The sequence below is a fragment of the Citrus clementina genome, unplaced genomic scaffold (assembly GCF_000493195.1).
Source record: "Citrus clementina cultivar Clemenules unplaced genomic scaffold, Citrus_clementina_v1.0 scaffold_9, whole genome shotgun sequence".
NCBI classification, from domain to species: Eukaryota; Viridiplantae; Streptophyta; class Magnoliopsida; order Sapindales; family Rutaceae; genus Citrus; species Citrus x clementina.
Window position 1 is genome coordinate 8,305,147 of NW_006261964.1, and position 21,878 is coordinate 8,327,024.

At 35.1% G+C, this 21,878-nt stretch overlaps 1 protein-coding gene and 2 pseudogenes across 1 annotated transcript; all 3 read left to right on the plus strand.

Annotated features, from left to right (window-relative positions):
• Positions 1 to 225: 225 nt before the first annotated feature.
• Positions 226 to 4,472, plus strand: LOC18032191 (ankyrin repeat-containing protein At5g02620). Its single transcript, XM_006420432.2, has 3 exons — positions 226 to 974; positions 3,322 to 3,854; positions 3,942 to 4,472. The coding sequence occupies exons 1-3, from the start codon at positions 293 to 295 to the stop codon at positions 4,470 to 4,472; spliced, it is 1,746 nt and encodes a 581-aa protein (XP_006420495.2). The 5' UTR covers positions 226 to 292.
• A 3,549-nt stretch (positions 4,473 to 8,021) lies between these two features.
• Positions 8,022 to 9,607, plus strand: LOC18032389 (annotated as a pseudogene).
• An 8,217-nt stretch (positions 9,608 to 17,824) lies between these two features.
• On the plus strand, positions 17,825 to 19,936 carry LOC112098938 (annotated as a pseudogene).
• The last annotated feature ends 1,942 nt before the right edge of the window (positions 19,937 to 21,878 follow it).

Here is a 21,878-nt window from a genome sequence, read left to right on the forward strand (position 1 = left end):
ACAATTGAGAAATTGAATAGTTTGACAAAGAGAATGACTAATCTCGATTTATTTATTTATTTAACTAAAAGAGCATGAGGAAGAAATCAAGGTTAAAAATGTTGATCCTTGGCTTGTCAAAAGAGTAAGAATTAATGTCGATACTAACCTTGTTAAAAAAGCAAGAATTTAAGAAGTGTGAAAAATACTACACTTTTCAAGTCATATATACATACATGTCAGGTTTAGAAGAAGATCTATGAGTACCTCCGAGATACTGGGTACCCTTATCTAATAGATCAACTTCGCCAACATGAATCCTGTTTCCATCGAGACTGAGGAAGCTCCGTTATTGGACAGCAATGGTGAAATTAAGCAGCAAATGGACCCAAATTTTTTAAAAGCTGCAGCTGCGGGCAATTCGGAACCGTTCAAAGACATGCCAAGAGAGGTAATTGGGATCTTGTTTACAGCAAAGACCAAAAACACAATCCTACATATCAACATCATATCCCAAGAAAGAGAAAACGCGTCAACGAAGTTCGCAGAAGAAATACTTGAGAAATGCCCATCGCTGCTACTGCAAGTTAATGCCAAAGGCGATACTCCACTTCACGTTGCGGCAAAATTCGGCCATTCTGATATAGTGAGGGTTCTTGTCGAAAGAGCAAAATTACTTCAACATGATAATGAAGAGCTAGAGAGCGGGATAAGAACTGTCAGGCATATGATTAGGATGACAAATCATGAGAAGAATACAGCACTTCACGAGGCAGTGTGTCACCGGAACGTCGATGTGGTGAAAATACTGACAAAAGAAGACCCTGATTATCCATATTCTGCAAATAATGACGGCAAAACGCCACTCTACATGGCTGCTGATTATGGATCTTCTGATATGGTGCTTGCCTTATTGGAAAACAGCACATCAGCGTCTCATGAAGGCCCCAACGGAAAGACGGCTTTGCATGCTGCAGCAATGAAATCTTATTTCGGTAAGTTTAGTTATACCCTTTCAGTGGGAATTTCAATACTGATATCTTTCTATTAATAGATTCTTTCATAATGTTTAAGTAAATACACCCTTTTAATTCATTAATAAATTATTAATTGCCATAAATTTAATCAGAATAAATTGTCGGATATAAATTAGTATTTTAAAATACTATAATATCCCACATTAAGGAGAAGTAAGAGCAGTTGAATTTGGTTTGAATTAATTATTTGGTTGAATTGCTTACAAATTAGAATTGAATAATTCAATTCTATTTATGATTGAATCAAATTGTGAGACTCATGATGACTAATTTAAATTAAATAAAAAACGTAGATGATGAGTCCATATTTGAGTTAGGAAAAAGTTATACAGTTTTGATACATGTGAAGCTTTTAAGGTGGGTTAGATAGTTCAATTGTTTTTAATAATGTTCTTTACCGTTATCTCATCTTTCTTCACCAATTTATTTTCTTTTACTATTTTGAATTGTTGCCCTTGAGTGCATGTAACCACCTGCCCCGAATTCCAAAGGTGAATCTAACTACGGCTGACATATAAACTTAGGTATCTCTTTACAATCGATAAAAACTCAATTCTCAAAGAGAATTATTAAACTGCATCGGAAGAAATTTAAAATTTTGTCAAATCATCTACTATCTTCAATTCTAGTTTTTCTCCTCACTCATCATGAATCAATCTTTATTTTCGGGAATCACAATAAATTATATTGAACTTAGTAAACAAACTTATTTTTCATATACAAAATTACATACTTGCTTATATATAATGCAAACGAATAACATGCCATGATCTTTTAAAAATATTGTAAAACAAATTCATTAAAATTTCTTTTGCCACATTCAAACTTCACATTTCCTTTCAAATCACGTATTTCAATTATCTCAATTCAATTACTACTCAATAGAACTCTCACTTAACATTCATAATTTTGGTCTTCATGTAAACGTGCTTCACTCACATATCTCTTAAACATTACATCTACAGAGTCCACTAAGCGAGTAATGAATTCAAGAAACTAACCAAAACCAAAAAATTTACTTTATTTCTTCAAAATCAATTTGCTAAAATTCACTTTCTTATTTTCTAGAAAACATGATGCATATTCATATTTATGCCAATAAACTTTCACACATACATATGTCCATGCATAAATCATACTTGACACATAATAACACATCACATAAATATATGGGAAAATCATATAAATTAACATCCGTTCATATTAAAATAAGCTTTTCAAACACGTCAAATATATACATATTTTTTATTGTAATTTACTTATTTAGGACTTCCTCAAGTAACAAGAGTGTATTGATATTATCGGTCTAAAACTAATAAGAAAACTCTCATAAGATATCATTATGTCCTTATTTATAAGTTACTAAAATATCCCAAAATTTTAAATTACCAAATTACCCTTGAAAATCATAAATTACCAAAATGCCCTCGTCGGTGAACGGTGACCGGAATTCAAGCGGCAATGATCGAAAAAGTCAAAGCAGGAACTTCAGCTCGCTCTGAATCCAACGGTGGAAGCGGTGTGCTCCGACGCGCAGCCATGGTGCCGGATCGAGCTTCGACAGCCGTGAAACTTCAACGGCTGATCGGCGACAAATCGGCTACTCTGTTTGATGATCAGAAATTGAAGTAACTGCCATAAAGAACAAATCCCAGGTGACGACATGACCGAATCCAGTAAAAACTCGCCGATTTGAGTCGTCGTCCTCCATGACTTAACACGGCTTCGTGGGGTGGTCATAGGCTGTTTTCCGGCAACAACGATGATGGGGAAATGACCGGCGTCGTCTAAGAGTTCGGTTGATACCCTCCATCGGCGGAGATGTGGCCGGAATCGGAAGCAGCGATTCAGGTTTAGTGAACGGGTTGACCCGACCCGTTTCTCTCTCGTCTGACCCGATCGTGCACATTCTATCTCTCACTTAATTCAGTTAATCCGGTTAATGACTGAATAGCTTTAGGAGAATTAATTTTCAGATTAATGGCAAAAATACTCTTAATTTATGAAGAAATTAAGCGTTGTTATGAAGGCATTAATTTTTTTACTGTGAAATCTTCCTAAAAAAAAATTAGTCTTTAGAATTGTAAATGTAATGAAAATTGGTCTTTTGGATAACTAATATAGGGAAAGTTGGTTTTAGGATAATTAGATTTACCAAATTAGTCCTTAGAATAGTGCTTCAAACGTGTCTTAATGAATTTTGCAAAAATTGTTATTTGATTATAGGCCAAATATAGGCCATTTCTGAATATTTACTTATATTAAAAGTTTTCATTATTATTTGATTTATCTTCTGTATTCTCAGTTGATGCTGCATTACGAAAATTACTTGAGAAAAAGAAGAATCTGATCAAAGAAACAGACCAATATGGGTGGACTCCAATTCATTACGCTGTGTATTATGGAAATTACGGGACGGTAAATTTGCTATTAGAAACTGATCAATCTGCTTCGAATATTGCTGACAAAGATCGAAAGATGACAGCCCTTCATTTGGCAGCGGGCCGAGGGTATGTCGGAACAGTTAAAGCAATTATTTCCAAAAATCTAGAATGTTACGAGCTGGTCGATAACAGGGGATGGAATTTTCTCCATTATGCTATGGTTAGTTTTTATGTTGAAGAATTAGGAAATCTTCTTGAAAATAATCCGTTAGTGAGGAGTCTTATAATTGAGGGGGATGCCAAGGGAAACACTCCTCTCCATGTGCTGGCTGCTGTCCGTCCAGATGAATTCGGTGTCCGTATGATTAGGAAGATGCAAGCCAACTTTGACGCTGTCAACAAACAAAATGTTAGTGTTACAAACATTTTACTTAATGGCTATCCTGAGCTCAAGGTAATTATTTTATTTGTTCTTTCAACTAAATTATTAAATTTTTTTTCTTATGCAATTAATTAATATTCAAATGTAAATTAATTACAGGAAGAAATCCAAAAATTATCCAAAGATGTTGGCAGAGGACAATATTCAGATGGTGTTATAAGGGGACCAAAATACCTTGTAGGGCAAAATGATGATACCAAAGATGATTACAAGGATACGAGAGCATCACATTTGGTAGTGGCTGCACTCATAGCAACAGTAGCCTTCGCAGCAGGTTTCACCATTCCAGGCGGTTATAGAAGTGAAAATGGAACTGCAATCCTGAGGAGAAATACAGCTTTTCAAGCATTTATAGTAGCAGATTCCATTGCCATGGTCTTTTCTCTTTCTGCCGTCTTTACTCACTTCTTGATGGCTCTTAAAATTGAAGCAACTAAAGATTTCGATGAGGCTCTGTTTGCTGCTTCCATTTGGTTCACCTTATTTTCCATGGGAGCAATGGTGATTGCATTCGTTACGGGAACGTATGCAATGTTAGTACCTTCTTTAGGCCTTGCTATTATCACTTGTTTAATTGGCTTGAGCTTTTTCTTCCTTGCGTTTTGGCTCATCAAATTGTCTATTTTTTAAGTAGGACAAAAGTAATTGATTGTAGTAAGTCACCATCTTTGTTTATCAATAAAATGATTGATTTTCAGTTTAACATAAACATTAATTAATTTACTCAATCTTTGCTAATAATGAATAATTACTTTAATTGTACATTGATCACTGATGTTTTAATGAAAATCAAATTTGAGATCCAGGCCGGTCTACTTTATTGTTAATGATTAGATTGAATTGGTGAGAGGAAGTCAAAATCAAATTTAATATTTCAAATTGTTTGTACTTTCTTATGTTGATGGAATAAAATCTTGATTACTTTGTCAAAAAAAATTGAAAAAATTTATCTCTTTGTATAATGCGTCATTAGAAATCTTCAATTAGACATGAGTAAAGAAAATCCATGATGCATGTTTAAGAGTATATATTTGTTTTTTTATAGGTTAATATATTGCCATCGGAATTTTATTAATATTTATAATAAAAAATCTATCGAAATTATTTTTAATAAGTCTAGTTCTACCCTCACATAATATCAAAGGGATATTTGCTCTACTAATATTAATAGAGGAAAAATCTACTCCTATATAATTTAATTCGAAGGAAACCGAGTCCAATAATAGTTAAGACTCAAAGGTTGTACTAATAGGCTCATGATTACTTATATAAGTAAATAAAATTTTACCATTCAACAGAAATAATGACACATCACTTTAAAGTTAAATCCTAGGACATGTCTATGGTACAGATTCTGTAACAAACATCTCCCGTCATCCCACCATCCGATGTTCTATTGTTTAGTTTCTCACTCCACATCCAACTACATCCAACGGCTGATGCTGCAGTCTGTAGCTTACAGATTCTGTCCTAAATCCTATATCACCAAATGAGTTGAATCAAGACCGAGAAAGACGGGGGGACGTTACTTTGAAGGAATTATTGCAACGATTGAAAACTAATAAATGAAATGATTGAGGCTTCGGAAGCTCAGGCACATGATGGGCCAGGTTCTGTTCAGCCCGTCCATACTTGGAAGGGCTTTTATGAGATTAGGCTGGAGCCTGGACTTGTCCAACTTCAGCCCATTTTCCATTCCCTTTTGGTCCCACCACTGAACAGAAAGGAATCCCAACTCCGAATTAGCCTAATCATCTGCTATCTGCTGAATTCCATGGAAATATGTGTGAACCAAAAACAAAATCGACTTTGGATTCCTAAAGATTGCAGCAAAACACGCACGTGAGCCGATCCATGGCCCAAAAGGCGATTTTTGGACGATGATAAAGCGGGCAAGGCAAAATGCCAATTCTTATCAGTAGAATTGAGGTAAAGTCTCTCTATGTCTCGACCTTGGTCGTGAGATTTGATCAATTAAAATTATAATTTAGGTGACATTTTGAGATAATATTACAACAGTTATTTTTAATTGAAATTAATTATTCTCAAAAACTACCAAATATATGCTTACAAATTCAATATTCACAAATTCAAATGAATTAGGTTGTATGATATATATCACAAACAAATCATTTCTATAAACCATTTAATCTATCACATATCCTGTCAATTGCACTTGATTTGGTTTGCCTTTGCCATCTGCTTATACATACTAATTTTAATAGGATAATCGATCACTAAATCCTCAATGTTTATTTAATTAAACTACCTCAAAGACTTAGCTGAGTAATTTTTAAATAATTTTACTTTATTAATTACCCAAATTCAAATCCAATAGGAGGTTGAGGAAGAAAAAATTGAATTGGGCTAGCTGAGGTAGATTCTTTTTAAGAAGCTCTAATTAGAAAAAAAAATTTAATATATTTACGTAGATTGCAGCTAGTTTTGTCGGTAAATTCTTTTTGAAATATCTTTAATAAATTTCAACAAGGTATTCAATATGTGAGAGGTTTGAGATGAATTAGATTGAAACTAAAAAACAGAGTCTCTTTCACAATATATTAATAGTGCGTTTATTAACTATGAATCCTAATAGGCAAGGATCATAATGGATTGGAATCAAAATGTAGAAAAATAAATTGTCTACTTCAACTACAAGAATCGAGATCGAAAACAATAGTATTTCAAATTTGATGTGTTTATTTTGTCTTCAAATTAGAATAAATGATTGTAAGTTACCAAAATAGAGTTAAAAAAATTAATTTTCAATAAAGATAAATAATTTTACTCTTTATTCTCATTTCTCCATTCTTATTCCCGTCTCTTCTATCTAAATGAAATTCCTACTCATTCCCAAATTTATGAGATTCACTCAAATTTTATTTAATTTCTTTGTATTTTTAACAAATAAATATTATTAGTAATTCTCATTCCTCATTTTTTTTTCTAAATCCTAAAAATAAACACATTAATGACATTCATTGCATCGAAAAAATCATGTGGCTATCCTAAAATTGATCTAAGAACCCACATTGAGAATTTGTTTCCTTCTAACTTTATTTTGATTTTCAAAAGACACGCCTTCACTCCCACATTCAACCAATGGCAAGTGGATAGTTGCTGGTTGTGAGGAAGCCACTTTGGATTTGGTGATAGTCACCCTTATTAGTTATGACCACCAAAATGGAAAGTGGCTTAAAAAGCAAATTACTCTTTCTTTTAAAAAAAAAAAACCAAAGTTGATTAGTGTGAGTGGTTTGGCACTCTCACTCCTTAAGAGAGGTTGGGGTTCAAGCCTTGCTCTCGTATGTAGTCACCACTTTGGCTAGCACTTTACCTCTTACGGGCCGATCCGGTGCGAGCGGGGATTAGTCTGAGTTGTGGTACGAGCTTAAAGGTGTTTCCCACAGTTGGAGCCCACTCAGGACCACCTCGTGGTTCAGACAAAAAAAAAAAGAATTTTGACCGTAAACTCTCTTGTATCTACTCATTGTGAGTTAGATTCTCTCATTATTAGAAATGTCACCTGTAATTGTAAGTTGTATCAGGGGAGCCAATCTCCCTAGCAAATAACCAAAATGCACAATAAAAGAAAAGAAAGACATGTAACTGTAAGTCGCATCAGGGGGCCTATCTCCCTAAAAAATAACCAAAACCCACAATAAAAGAAAAGAGATAGAGAGGGGGATTCGTGAAATACTGAAAATTACGGAGATAATAAATTTTAATTAATATATGTACCACAACAGCTATAAACAATAACAGATAAATTAAGAATTTTTATTAGATAATATTTTTTTATCATTCTAATTTTGACTAATAGACGAATTTAGTGATTTTAATAAATTAATGAGATATTTAAAAAAAAAACCATTATACAACTTTGTATTCTCATTCATATTTTAAATGAACAATTTATTGAAATTATAAATATAATTATTATTAATAAAATATCACTCCATTGTTAGTCTACTGATCTTTTGTTCATCAGAAAATTCCAAAGGAGTGGTTGTAAATCCCCATCTTCAAAAGGGGAAAAAAAAAGGTCCAAAGCAAAATTATACTACTCGTACGTCCCATTCATAGAATTATTGCTTCTCTTTTTCGTCACTTCAAAATTAAGCGTACTGTGCATCCGAGATACTATTCACCCTTGCCTAATGGATCAACTTCGCCAACATGAATTCTGTTTCCATTGAGACTGAGGAAGCTTCATTATTGGACAACAATGGCGAGATCAGTCAGTCGCAAATAGACCCAAATTTGTTCGAAGCCACAGCTGCGGGCAATTCGGAGCCCTTCAAAGATATGGCAAGAGAGGTAATTAAGAGCCTATTAACAGCAAGACCAAGAACACAATCCGGCATATCAACATCAAATTGCAGAAGACAGAAAATGTGTCAACCAAGTTTGTAGGAGAAATACTTGAGATATGCCCATCGCTACTACTGCAAGTTAATGCCAAAGGCGATTCTCGATCACTTCTCAATGCGACAAAATTCGGCCATTGTGATATAGCGAGTGTTCTTATTGAAAGAGCAAAATTAGTTGAGCATGAAGATGAAGAGCTCGAGAGCGGGGTAGGAGCCTCCAGGCAGACGATTAGGATGACGAATCAAGTGAAGCATACAGCTCTTCACGGGGCGGTATTTCATATAACTGTCGATGTGGTGAAAATACTGACGAGAGAAGACCCTGATTATCCATATTCTGCAAATAATTACAGCAAAACGCCACTTTACATGGCTGCTGAGTATGAGCAAAGATTGCTGACAAAGATCGAAAGATGAGAGCTCTTCATTTGGCAGCGGGCCGAAGGGATGCCAAAGTAGTTGAAGCAATTATTTCCAGAAATCCAGAATGTTATGAACTGGTCGATAACTGGGGATGGAATTTTCTTCATTATGCTGTATTTAGTTTTGAAGTTGAAGAATTAAGAAATCTTGTAGATAATATGTTAGCAAGTAGTCTTATGAATGAGGGGGATGCCAAGGGGAAATCTCCTGTCCATTTTTTTGCTGCTGTCCGTCGAAAATAATTCTTTGACGATTTATCTGGAAGAGTAAAGCCAACTATGAGGCCATCAACAAGCAAAATGTTAGCGTTGCAAAATGTTGCACCATGGCTATCCTGAGCTCAAGGTAATTATTATTATTATTTTTTTTGGTTTCAAATTGTATATATTGATTTATTAATTAATATTCAAATGTAAATTACAGGAAGAAATTCAAAAATTATGCAAAGATGTTGGCAGAGGACAATACTCAGATGCTGTTGTATTGATAAGAGAACCACATGTATTTCAAGAGCCTGTGTTTCCTGAAGATGATTTCAATGATGCCAGAGCGTCACATCTGGCAGTGGCTGCACTCATAGCAATGGTAGCCTTCGCAGCAGCTTTCACTATTCCTGGTGGTTACAAAAGCGAAAATGGCACTGCAATCCTGAGGAGAAATACAGCTTTTCAAGCATTTATGGTAACAGATACCATTGCCATGATCCTTTCTCTTTCTGCCGTCTTTTCTCTCTTCTGGTTGTCTCGTATAACTGAACTAACTAAAGATTTCGATGAGGTTCTGTTCAGCGTTTCCGTTTGGTTCGCCTTATTGTCCATGGCAGCAATGGTGATTGCATTTGTTACGGGCACATATGCGATGTTGGCACCTTCTCTAGCCCTTGCCATTATTACTTGTTTAATTGGCTTAAACTATTTCGTCCTTGCGTTTTTGGTCATCAAAGATATTTCAGTCAAAAATCATGGGTAGGAAACTGTTGCTGAAAGAAGATTTACACCGTCTTTTTAGTAAGGTTTGAAGTCGGGACCTAAGTTTTAGGGAGGCTACTCCTCATCGGATGTTGCTTTGGGAATTTATTGCAAATATGCAACCATCAGAACTAATAAACTTATTAATGTTAGCACCTTCCTTAGGCCTTCCCATTATCACTTGTTTAAATGTGTTGAGATTATTCTTCCTTGTGTTTTGCTTTATCAGAAGATATATCTGTAAGAAATCGCTAAAAAGAAAATTGCTTCTTTTCCATAAAATAAAGATATTATTCATAAACGGTTTCTTACTTACCGCTTTTTTTTTTTTGGTTAGCCTCCTTAAAGGCAATCTTTATGTCTTGAAATTTATATAAATTTAAGCAAATCATAATTAAAAAAGAGAGTTAGTAATGAATAAATTTGCAATTTTGGAAGAAATTAAATATAAAAATTTCATTGTTAAATGCATTCCGTGGATTCTTCGTTTTCTTGGATGGGAATCGAGGATAGTAGAATTTTTTAAATATTCTTAGGCTAAAGCCATATTGATAATATTTCATTTTTTTTGTTTTAAGATTTCTTTAGTATACACCAATTTAAAATTAAAATTAAAAAAAATTTCAACTTGGCACTAGCTAATTAAAAAAAAATTATGTTTATTAGTATAAATTTTATCCCAAATTATCAGATTATGATTTCAACCTAGGATGGCTCTTAAAACTTGCTTGAGCTTCCTTTTTATTGGATGAACTCCCGATGTGGACTTCTCATGTTGTGCCTTTCATTTTCAAGTTTAATTTTGCTTAGTTGAAATTTCTTCCAAGAGATGTCCACTTATTTAGTGATGAAAATGATCTTGATAAGATAATGCCCTACAAACATAAGAAAAACAGTCAAAGGGCCAGCTTTAACGACGTAGACACTCTAGCGATCAAGTTAATCATCGAATTTTTAAAAATCTAAAGTTCAGAGTGTGAAAATTTAGAGAAATAAAGCCTAGAGAGAGAAAGTCTTCTCTAGCCACTCTCCCCCAAGATCTTTTTGTTTAAGGTCACTTTCTTCCAAGCAGTCCCTATACCTCTCTAGAGGAGCCAGAATCAGCTTCATCGTCACTAGGATCGCTTGAGTTCTCCCTTTCCTCAACTTGAGCTTGGAACTAATAAAAAATTCTATCAAAGTTCGAAGCTAATGAATCCACTTTACTTTGGATCAAGCTTGCCCTTGTCGTTAGGCATCATGATGTGGATTAGGAAAAGGATGAATGAGTACCATGGCTTCAAATGATGAATCCATCAGTGGTCTTCTTCGTTGAAAATGGGCTTCCTTAACCCTAGAACTCAAAGATTCAAACACAGGGTCATGATACTCCTAGCTCAAATCCATGCTCACAGTTCCAAGACTTTTAGTCGGGAGTTCTCGTAGACAACGCCAATTTTGTTGGTAAAAATTTTGTCCCAATTTATAAAATGGTAATTTCATGAGCTTCCTCTTTACTGGATCAAACTATGTTGAACTCTCAATGTGGGCTTCTTATGTTGTGCCTTTCATTTTCAAGTTCAATTGTACTCATTTGAATTTTCTCTTCAGAGTTATCTGCTTCCTTATGTGACGAGGATGACCTTAATTAGATAATGCTCTATAAATATAAGTAAAATAGTCAAAGGCTTGCCTCACCAGCGTAAACCCTTTGATGATCAAGTCGATCACCAAATTTTTAGAGAGAAAAGTTTAGAGTGAGAAAATTTGGAGATACAAAGCCTAGATAGAGAGAGTCATTATTTATCCTCTTGAGTGATTTTTGGCTTATCTTTGAAAAAAGATGGAAACTTATATTTGTAAATGACTTTGATTTGACTTGAGTCCTTATTGTATTGACCACAAATGTCATTGTCTTTATAACACCGGGCAACACTTGTCTTCTTGCGACCATGCCAAGTAACACTTGGACATACAACTTTGTCCTCATATCAAAAGAGGAAGTTTCTCCATCCTTTTTGTTTGGTAGAGGATATAGTATCATTATGCTTAGTTTTCAAAGGAAGAGATGTTTTTATCATAGGTTTTCAACCTAGAAGTTTGTCTAAGGAGGTTTATCTTTAGGAAATTTGTCCTAAGAGGTTTTTTTCTAGATAAATTGTCCTATGATCATGGGATCTTAGGAACCTAAGAGTTTATTCTAGGTAGCATGTCTCCTAAAACCTATTAGACTTATCTTAAGAGGTTTTTCCCATAATCTAGGAATCTAAAAGGTTTATTTTGTTTCCTCTTAATTAGTTGGTAAAACTATAAATGAAAGAGCGAGACAGAGAACATTGAAGCAAAACCATCCATCCAATTACACCAACAGAACAAGAACCTTTCATTGTTAAAATGTGAGTTGCTAGTGTTATATATATATATATATATATATATTATATCCTTCACTTTTAATTCATTCAACGTATAAGAATATAATAGTGAGTCTATCACGAACAATTATATATATATATATATATATATATATATATATATATATATATATATTATATTATATCCTTCACTTTTAATTCATTCAACGTATAAGAATATAATAGTGAGTCTATCACGAACAATTACACAAATATTTGGATTAATGTACAGATAACCCATTGCAGTCAACAGATAAACAATCATTGATTTCTTATTCTGATGTGTTGTGAATAGTATCAGTATACTAAAGAATCATGTAATGATACAGTCTTTTAATGTCGTACACGATCAATTCAAACGTCACCAGGAAAATTTTATTCTTGCTAGTTAAATTATAAATTTGCTTCCATAAGACTAATTAAATACATTAAATTTAGGTTCAAAAAACAACCAGCAATGTAACAGATCAACGATAGAAAATCATTTACGGTCTCTTATTTGCCAAATCTGATCCTTGTAGACATAAAATCTGAAAGACAACCAACACAGCAACACAAACAAAGCCAAATGAACACAAGCCACCACAGAGGGTGGTGGGAACACAGTCGCCATATCCGTGGAACAAAAAATCCACAGACCTAGATCTATGGATATATTGAATTATACCACTAAGTCATTTTACATAATTATACTCAAAAGGTAAAAATATTCTCCACTTTATTGTCAATTTTCATAACAAAGTTGAATAATAAATCGAAAACTTATGAATCAATATTAAGTGTAAAATAAAAATAAAATATATAAATAAAATATAGGACTTGTAAATAGAAGGTAAAACATGTAAATTAATATAAGAATTATTGAAAAAAAATAAAAACTTAAAAATGTAAGATCAAACCTCATTTTAATAATGATTACCTTATACATTTGTTGATTTATTTTTTTTCTAAACTGAATAATGATAGTTTTGGGTTTATGTAATATATATGATGATATATGTAGAAATTTTATTAAGGATAAAACTTAATTTTAAAATCGGATTTTGAAAAACTCTTCTTTTCATATTTTTCAAAGTTGCTCGTAGGATAAGGTGATTTTTCATCATTTTAAATATTCTTGATAGCAACCACAAATGATCTTTAAATACAAGTAAGAAGCAAAGTTTAAAATTACATAAAATATATACAAAACATAAAATTAGATACAATTTTATTGATAATATATATATATAAGAATATCTTTTTATTTTGTTTTGACTTAATGCATTCAAGAAAAATAATTTGTTTAATTAACCTCTGTAGTAAACAATAGTATGATAAAAAATGAAAAAAAAATAATGAATGTCATAGAATGAATATAGAATTTATAGTTAAATCAATTCAATAAAACTTATTCCAATTGTTTTCAATACAATTTTTTTTAATTGATGACTCACTTTGTTCTTTATTTAATTAAATTAAATAAATAAGCTAATTTTATTTAATGAAAGATTAATATTGATTTCAAAGTTTTATGTTATTTTATAAGTGTTTGTTTTGTTTGTAATTTGAAAACACTAATTTACCACTCATATATTAATATACTAATTTTATCTTTTATTTAATAATTTTATATGTAATTTACAAAACTTATATTTATCATGATAGTATATTTTTTGGTTATTGTAAACAAGTTTTTATAAAAATTAAATAGGGGCATTATAGTATTAACGTACTTTTTTATATTTTGATGTTATTTGGAGCAGACAAGCTACGTTACAGACTGTATGTAACAGCTCAGTACAAATTGATCTTGTATCAGCTAACTTTTCCTCTCTCCTGCAACGCGTGGATGCACCCCATTTGCTACGTTTCAGACTCTATAAACAACAAAGTCATTGACTTGCTGTTTTTCCAAGCAATCACTCAGCATCTTGCCACATATTTGAGTCAGAGCCCAAACGCCTGATTTTCGTCCTTCAATTGAAGGATGATTTTGTTTTGGAGCTCGGCGTGGCAAGAATTCATTATCGGACCATTATTAACTATCATCATTACAGAGCAGTACCTGAACCACGTGATCTTCCACCGCAATTTTTTTTAATAAAATATATATTTATTTTTTTTAAAAGACCAATAACACCCCGACTGTCTCATATTACATAATTTTAGAGGCCAAAATATCCTAAATAAAAAAATATTCTCAACTTTATTATCAATCTTCAGGGATCCTGCTATGTTACCACCGCAGTAACATACCGCACTTTTTTGTCCTTTTAGATTAATTACACTACAATCCTTGTTTTATGCTAAAATTAGAAAAAAAACCGATAATCTTAAATTTTGACTCATTAGTCCTACTTGTTTTGATTTTTTGAAACTTAAATCAAAATGTGAGGGTATTTTTTAATTATTAATTCACACACCCATCATCAAAGTTTTAAAAAGAAAATTTACTCCATACACCTACTTAAATGTCAAATATATCCTTGATAAAACTAATTTTATATTTTTACTAAATTAATTAATTAAAATGATATAAAAAATGATTGAATTATTTACATGCCCACTAGTTTCAATTCCATATCTCTAGCAATTAGCAACTAAATTTTATCACTAACTCAAAATTATCGACCATGAGATGTGAAAAAAGGTTCTCAAATAAATGTGGAGTATAAAATGACTTTGCCTTCAAATTCTTTTAAAAGATTCTAAACTTATTTATCAAGCTCGTAGATGTAAGAATAAACGACGAGAAAGTTGCCACCCTCCCTCACACTTTTTGATACCTTCTTATTAAACAATAAAAAATTATTAATTGGTAAATTAATATATTTTTATTGCATATTGAAATTATTTACTATATATTGAATAAGTATTATGAAAAAAATATTAACTACAAATTAAGAACAAGAGATCAAATTCATACTCATATTTATCATAAAATATTGTTTGTAATTAATACATGGTTTTACTATATATTAAACTAATTAATTAATAAGAAAGAATATTAATTTAATTCAAATATAAGAATAAATTAATTTATTAGTGAAATTAACTGGGTCATTTGACACAATATATTGTATTGCATTAGATACATTATATTACAGTGTGTGTTATTAATGTGTATTAAATTGTAATATTTATATCATTATTTAGATTACTATTAATTATAATTTAATATTATTCAAATTTATTAATATTTGAGTATTTATTATTTTTATATTAAATATTTAAAAATATTTAATTTTTATATACTAATTATTATAATATAATTAAATAACGTAGTATTATATTATATTATATTATTATTTTTATATATTATTTAAGTATTTATTGTTAGTTATATTAAATTTTTAAATAATAATCAATTTTATTTATTAATTATTATAATATAATTAAATAATATAATATTATGTTATAATTTTTTATATAATATTTAAGTACTTATTATTAGTTATATTAGCTTATTAAATAATAATCAATTTTTACTTATTAAATGTTATAATATAATTAAGTAATACATTATTGAATTAAAATTATAATATAATTAAAATGTTTTAATATTATTGAATAATAAATAGTAAATTTATGGACTTATGTGTTAATATTTTAAACTTTGTTACTTTTGTAATTTTGTAGCAAACAATAGGGAGTATAACGTTAATAACCCAACAAAAACATCTTAGCCATTACCCTTGTTCTGAATTAAATCTAACGGTGGATTAAGAAAAGACAAAAGAATGTGGTATGTTACGACTGTAGTAACATAGCTGGACCCAATCTTCATAACAAAGTTGAATAATAAATCAAGTGATATAAAAAAATCGAGTAAAATAATAATTCAAAAGTATTAGCATTTTAACTTATAGGCTTGTAGTTCAATAATATCTACAAGAGAATAAGTTTGAGCCACGTAAAATTTATTATATTTAAAAAATAGTAAATTTTTCAATTGTATATTTCTACATACAGTAAATAATTTTTTTTTAAAATTAAATATAGGCATTTTAGCATTAACTTATTTTTATATTTTGATGTTTTTTGGAGTTATTGCAATTGCGGCTTCGGGTGATTCCTTTCATTTGCTTGCTCTGTAGTAATAGCTACTACCACACAGAATGGAACTGCGAGAAATAGAAGAACAGGAAAATGATGTCGTTTTACTGAAGAAGAAGAAGACGAAGATGAAACTGAGAAAGAAGAGAAATCGAGAGGAAAGAAAAGAACAACTCAAAGAAGAAGAAACTGAAGAATTATTGCAGGATCCACTGGAGGCTTTTGGTGGAGACAAAATGTTGAAGATACTTCAAAACCTAAAGGCACGCAGCGTAGCACCGACTCTCCTTGTATCCCGTGCTTGGAACGACGTTGCTTCAAGCGACACGCTTTGGACTCCCAAGGTTCATTTCCTTTCATATTCTTTTTTTTCCCAATCTTTTTGCATGGTACCTGAATTTAGGTTTGTTTACCTTTTTAAAATTAATTAATTAATTTAGTGCTTTCTTCGGAGAACATGAGAATTGGGTTTTTTTTTAGTTTCACAATTGGGTTTTTGTTTTAAGTATTGATGCTGAAATCTGCTCGCCCTATACCCGATCAGATTTTTTCCACCAACACTTATATACTTAATAGGAACGATGTCACCTTCTCCTTGCCTTAAAGATCACTTACGTCACTGGATTGGAATCACCTTTTTTTTTTTATCTTGCCCAGCCTGCGTTCACAAAAACTGGATCAAAGACGCCGGTGGTTTTGTCGGCGTAAACTCTCTGATGCCTAAGTTAGCACAAGGTGTTTACGGGAAAACGCTTCAATTTAGATTTTGGAATGACTTACGATTCACTCTGAGCTTATGCTGAAAAATAGTCTAATTTTAATTTGACAGAGTTTTCCCCCCTTTCTCAATTTTTTTATCCCCTTCTTTATTGATTTCTTCCTCTTTTATAGCTGCTGTCCCACGTTTCTGTTCACCTTTCATCCCCCCTTTCTCGGGTAGTGGCAGCCCCTCATGGGACTCTAACTGCTACATTGTGGGCAAGTGGGACACCGTGTCTCCCTCAACGGTTCTGGGAGAAGCGCAACTGTCGTGATTTTGTGAGATCGTGTTCCCGCTCTTTGGGGAATGGATATCTGCTCGGTATATGTCTCTAGAAGGCCCATGTTTGTAGAAGGTTCATTATCAGCGTTCTGCTCGTACCATTCGGCTGAGGTGATCCACCCCGGGGTGGGGATGATGGCATGGCTGAGCTGGTGCTCTTATGTACTTAACATCAGTCCCCTAGTTTCTGGTCTTGTGAGTGAATTGAGTTGAGAGTAGAAATTGATAATCGAATCTTACCGATCCTGGGAACTACCCATCTGGTCCTTGCGTTATTGTGGTGGATCTGAGGTTCCATCTCTCGTCTAAGGAGATTTTGACTCGAGTATGGGCCTTCAAGAATATGTCTAGTATATACTTGGGCTTACGTCTTGTCAGGCCCCTTATAACGGTTAGTGACGTGGCGCTTCATGACTCTTCGTATTTGAAATTTGAAACGACGAGCTATCTATCCTCGATGTACGGTGAGTGAGCTGGCATCCCCATCACTTAAATGCTTCTATTTCCCCCTTTTCGTTTCAAATCCCTAGATAGAAATCATCATCGTTTTGTTGTTCGTCTCTCCGCCGTAAGCCAACTCCTTCTTTTTTTGTCATGGCAGCGCTATCCGTGCCAACCTATTCTAGGTATAGCCTTTAACCCCCTCTCTGGTTGTTGTTGATTGGGTTTTGTATTGTGGGTTCTGTATTTATCCCTTTTTGTACCCATACATTTGAATATTTTGTGCTTTCCCTTTTTAAACTTCAACATGTCAAATCGGAAGGGAAAAATAATTGTAGATGAGAGTGATGAAGAGATAGAGGATTCCTATCCCCATCTATTTGGACCCAGTGATCCTCTATCCTCTTCTCGCAATGTAGGTCCCTCCTATTATAGGGATACCCCTGAATACCCTCGTCCTATGGCCACTTCTCCTTCCCCTGAATTAGAGCTTGTAGGAAACCAAGGTGGACCTGCATCGGGCTCTGATGAGAACCACAGTTCTAATGGGGCTGGGGTCCCTGAAGAAGTGGGTGACGGTGAGGGGAGCAGTTCTGAGCCGAGCAGACCCCCTAAGAGGAGAAAGCTTGACCATAGGGTGGAGGCAGATTCTTACCCTATCGACTGTATAGCTTGTGCCACCACCCCAACTGACCTGCTCAAGTTTAGAACCCTCTATAACATACCTGAAGAGGTTCTCCTTGTAATCCCCGGGAAAGATGACGTTCCTAGCCGACCTCCGAGGGGGTATGTGACGATGCATCTGGAGAGCTTCAAATTAGGAGCTCGGTTGCCCCTTCAGCGTTATTTTGCCAAGATATTGGGTGGTATGCACCTGGCTCCTAGTCAACTACACCCAAATGGGTGGAGAGTTCTCTCAGCTATGTATGTGTTATGGGAGAGGTGCGGATCAGAAGAACCCTCCCTTGTTGAGGTAAAGCATTTGTACCAGCTGCGGAGTAGCCCAAAGAAAGCAGGCTGGTACTACTTCATGTCGAGCTCTGTAAAGAGGAAGCCGATCACTAGATTTCCTTCCTCATGTAAAAAGTGGAAGAACAAATTCTTTTTTACTAGATGAAATTAGTGTCCAGCAGCCAGCTCGCTTGGTGGTGATATTCACCTTCCAACGCACTTTGTCACCCCAGGTTGTTTATTTTTTGTCTATTTTCTTTCTCCAATCGTTACTTATTGGGTTCTTTAACCTTGTTTGCTCTTCCAGAATCGTGGGATTTGATTAAAGAGCTTGACGATAGACCCTTACTCCAGGTGGAAACTGCTCTGATGAATGCGTCTACCTGTCAAGACCTCCTGTCACCAACAAACCTGGTCGGATCGCGTTTAGTGGATGTAGCTGCCAGAATGGATAACAAGATCCTCAGTGCTATGACCAGGAAACGTGGTCTGGCTTCAAGCAGCTCCAGCAATCCCCCTCCTCCTTCGAAGAAAACCAATGCTGGTCCGCCCAAGGCTTCTGCTCCTGCTCTGCCCCCTCCTCCACCCCTGAAAAATGGTGGAGAAAAGGTGAGTGACGAATCCTGAGTTCAGCATTCATTCTGGAGACCGATCCTCTCCTCTTCCACCTCGAGACCAGGGTGACGATCTGACCCCATAATAGAGGGACTATGGGAAGTCTGTGGGGCCGAAAATAGTTAAGGACATTGAGAGCATGAATCTCAATGAATTGGCTGGTTCTGTCCAGAGGGTCTCCTTCAAGCTGGCTACTCTGGTGTCTTGTTACAAGAACAGGGCCACACGCCATGAGAGGAGGCTTCAAGCTGATAACCAGAACTTGAAGAAAAAAGCTGAGTATGCCGACCAATCCAAAGAAAAGCTGCTTGATCTGCACAAGCAGATCATGGATCTGGAAGAAAAGGTGGCCATAGCTGAATCCAACTCTACCAAGCTTGAGGGCGAGTTGGGTGATTTGAAATCTGACCTTCCGGCTACTCAAAATGAGCGAGATACCTTGAAGACGGCCCTCGAGGGGGAAATCAAGTCTCTGAATGAACAGTTAGCCGACCAGAAAGGTAAAATCTACTGATGTGGACGATCGGCTAGATGCAGAGTATAACTCTAGGCTCTCTTTTTGCTATAAGTGCATCATGTCTGTGCTTAAGGAAGAATATCCAGAGCTTAACATGAGCAAACTTGAAGCTGGAGTGCAGAAATATATGGCCGAGGCCGACCAATGGAAAAGGAGCAGGGTGATTAGGATCAGGTGGAGGCTCGCTTAGGTGAGGTGCAGGGGGATGAAGCAGGGGATCGTGCTCCTGAAGTAGGTCAAGGGTCAGTGCCTACTCCCCCCGATGTTGCTGATCCTCCTTTTCCTGAGATTGCTGATCCTTCGACTACGGAAGCGGCTGAACTTCATAACCCTTAGGTTTATCTTTGTATAAATTTCAGACTTTCATCTGTTTTATAAACATTTGAGTGTAAATTTTGGATGCTTTCTGTTAGCTTTTTTATTGTGGTTTTGCTTATGGATCGTTTCTGCAAATTACCTTAATATATTTAGTTGGTTTTGCATGCTGGTCCTTTAATCGACCGAGTAGGAATGGGCACTTGTTTGCCATAACCAAATTTTTAGATTTGCCTGCTGGTCCTTTAGGTAACCAAGCAGGATCAGGCACTTGTTTTCCTTAATAAAGTTAGTAGATCTGCACGCTGGTCCTTTAGGCGACCGAGCAGGATTAGGCACTTGCTTGCCTTTATAGAACTTCGTGAAATTGCCTGCTGCTCCTTAGGCGACCGAGCAGGAATAGGCATTTTCTTGCCTTAGTAAAATTTTATGAAAATATCTGCTGGTCCTTAGGCGACCGAGCAGGAATAAGCACTTGCTTGCCTTAGTAAAATTTCGTGAAAATGTCTGCTGGTCCTTAGGCAACCGAGCAGGAATAGGCACTTGTTTGCCTTAGTAAAATTTCGTGAAAATGCCTGCTGGTCCTTAGGCGACTGAGCGGGGATAGGCACTTGCTTGCCTTAGTAAAATTTCGTGAAAATCTCTGCCGGTCCTTAGGCGACCGAGCGGGAATAGGCACTTGCTTGCCTTAGTAAAATTTCGTGAAAATGCCTGCTGGTCCTTAGGCGACCGAGCAGGAATAGGCACTTGCTTGCCTTAGTAAAATTTCGTGAAAATGTTTGTTGGTCCTTGGCGACTGAACAGGAAAAGGCACTTGCTTGCCTTAGTAAAATTTAATAAATTTTGTTAGTAGGGGAATTTCATGCTGAATTCATCTTTATTGAAACTTGCATGGTTTACAGAAATGTGAAATATGTGCCACAAGTCATCATGCATTTAACAAAAATAACTTATCGACATAAATACTTGGTAAAGCCCTTGGTTTATTGGAAGTACTTCTTCAAATGTTCAATGTTTCATGACCTCTTCACATCTCGTCCATCTAGGTAAGCCAACTTGTAAGCTCCTGGTTCAGTCACTCGTACTACCCTGTAAGGGCCTTCCCATTTCGGGCCGAGAGCGCCATGGTTAAGGTCCTTAGTGTTTTGATTCACCTTCCTAAGTACCCAATCTCCTGCTCGGAGCTGCCTCACGCGTACGTTCTTGTTGTAATAACGCATGATTCTTTGCTGACATTGGGCCACTTTCTGCGGGGTCCCTTTCCTTTTCTCCTCTAGCAAGTCCAGGCTCAGACAGATCTGCTCGTCGTTTTGCTCCTCGTTGAAGTATTTTGTCCGATGTGTCCCCACTCCAATTTCTGTTGGGATTACCGCCTCATGACCAAAAGTTAAAGCAAACGGGATTTCTTCCGTGGCAGTTTTGTGGGTTGTCTGGTAAGCCCATAACACTCCTGGTAGCTCGTCGACCCAAGCTCCCTTCTTCTCTCTGAGCCTGGTTTTTAAGAGTTTCTTTATTACTTTGTTGGCTGCTTCCACTTGTCCGTTTGCCTGGGGGTGTGCTGAGGTGCAGAACTTCAAGTCTACCCCTAAGTTTTGGCAAAATTTTCTGAAGTTATTGTTGTCAAACTGCCTCCCATTGTCTGTAATGATGGCACAGGGGATCCCGTATCTACAGATGATATTCTTCCAAATAAAATCCATCGTCTTTCTCTCCGTGATTTGACTGAGGACTCCTACTTCTACCCACTTGGTGAAATAGTCTATAACCACAATTGCATGTGTTGCCGCTCCTCGGCCCTTAGGTAATGGGCCAATCAGGTCAATTCCCCACTGGGCAAAAGGCCATGGGGATGACATAGTGGTTAGCTTTTTTGGGGGCTGAGCAGGAGCCTCCGAGAAGCTCTGGCAGATTTTACAATTCTTTGCCATCCTTTTCGCATCCTGGTGCATGGTCGGCTAGAAGT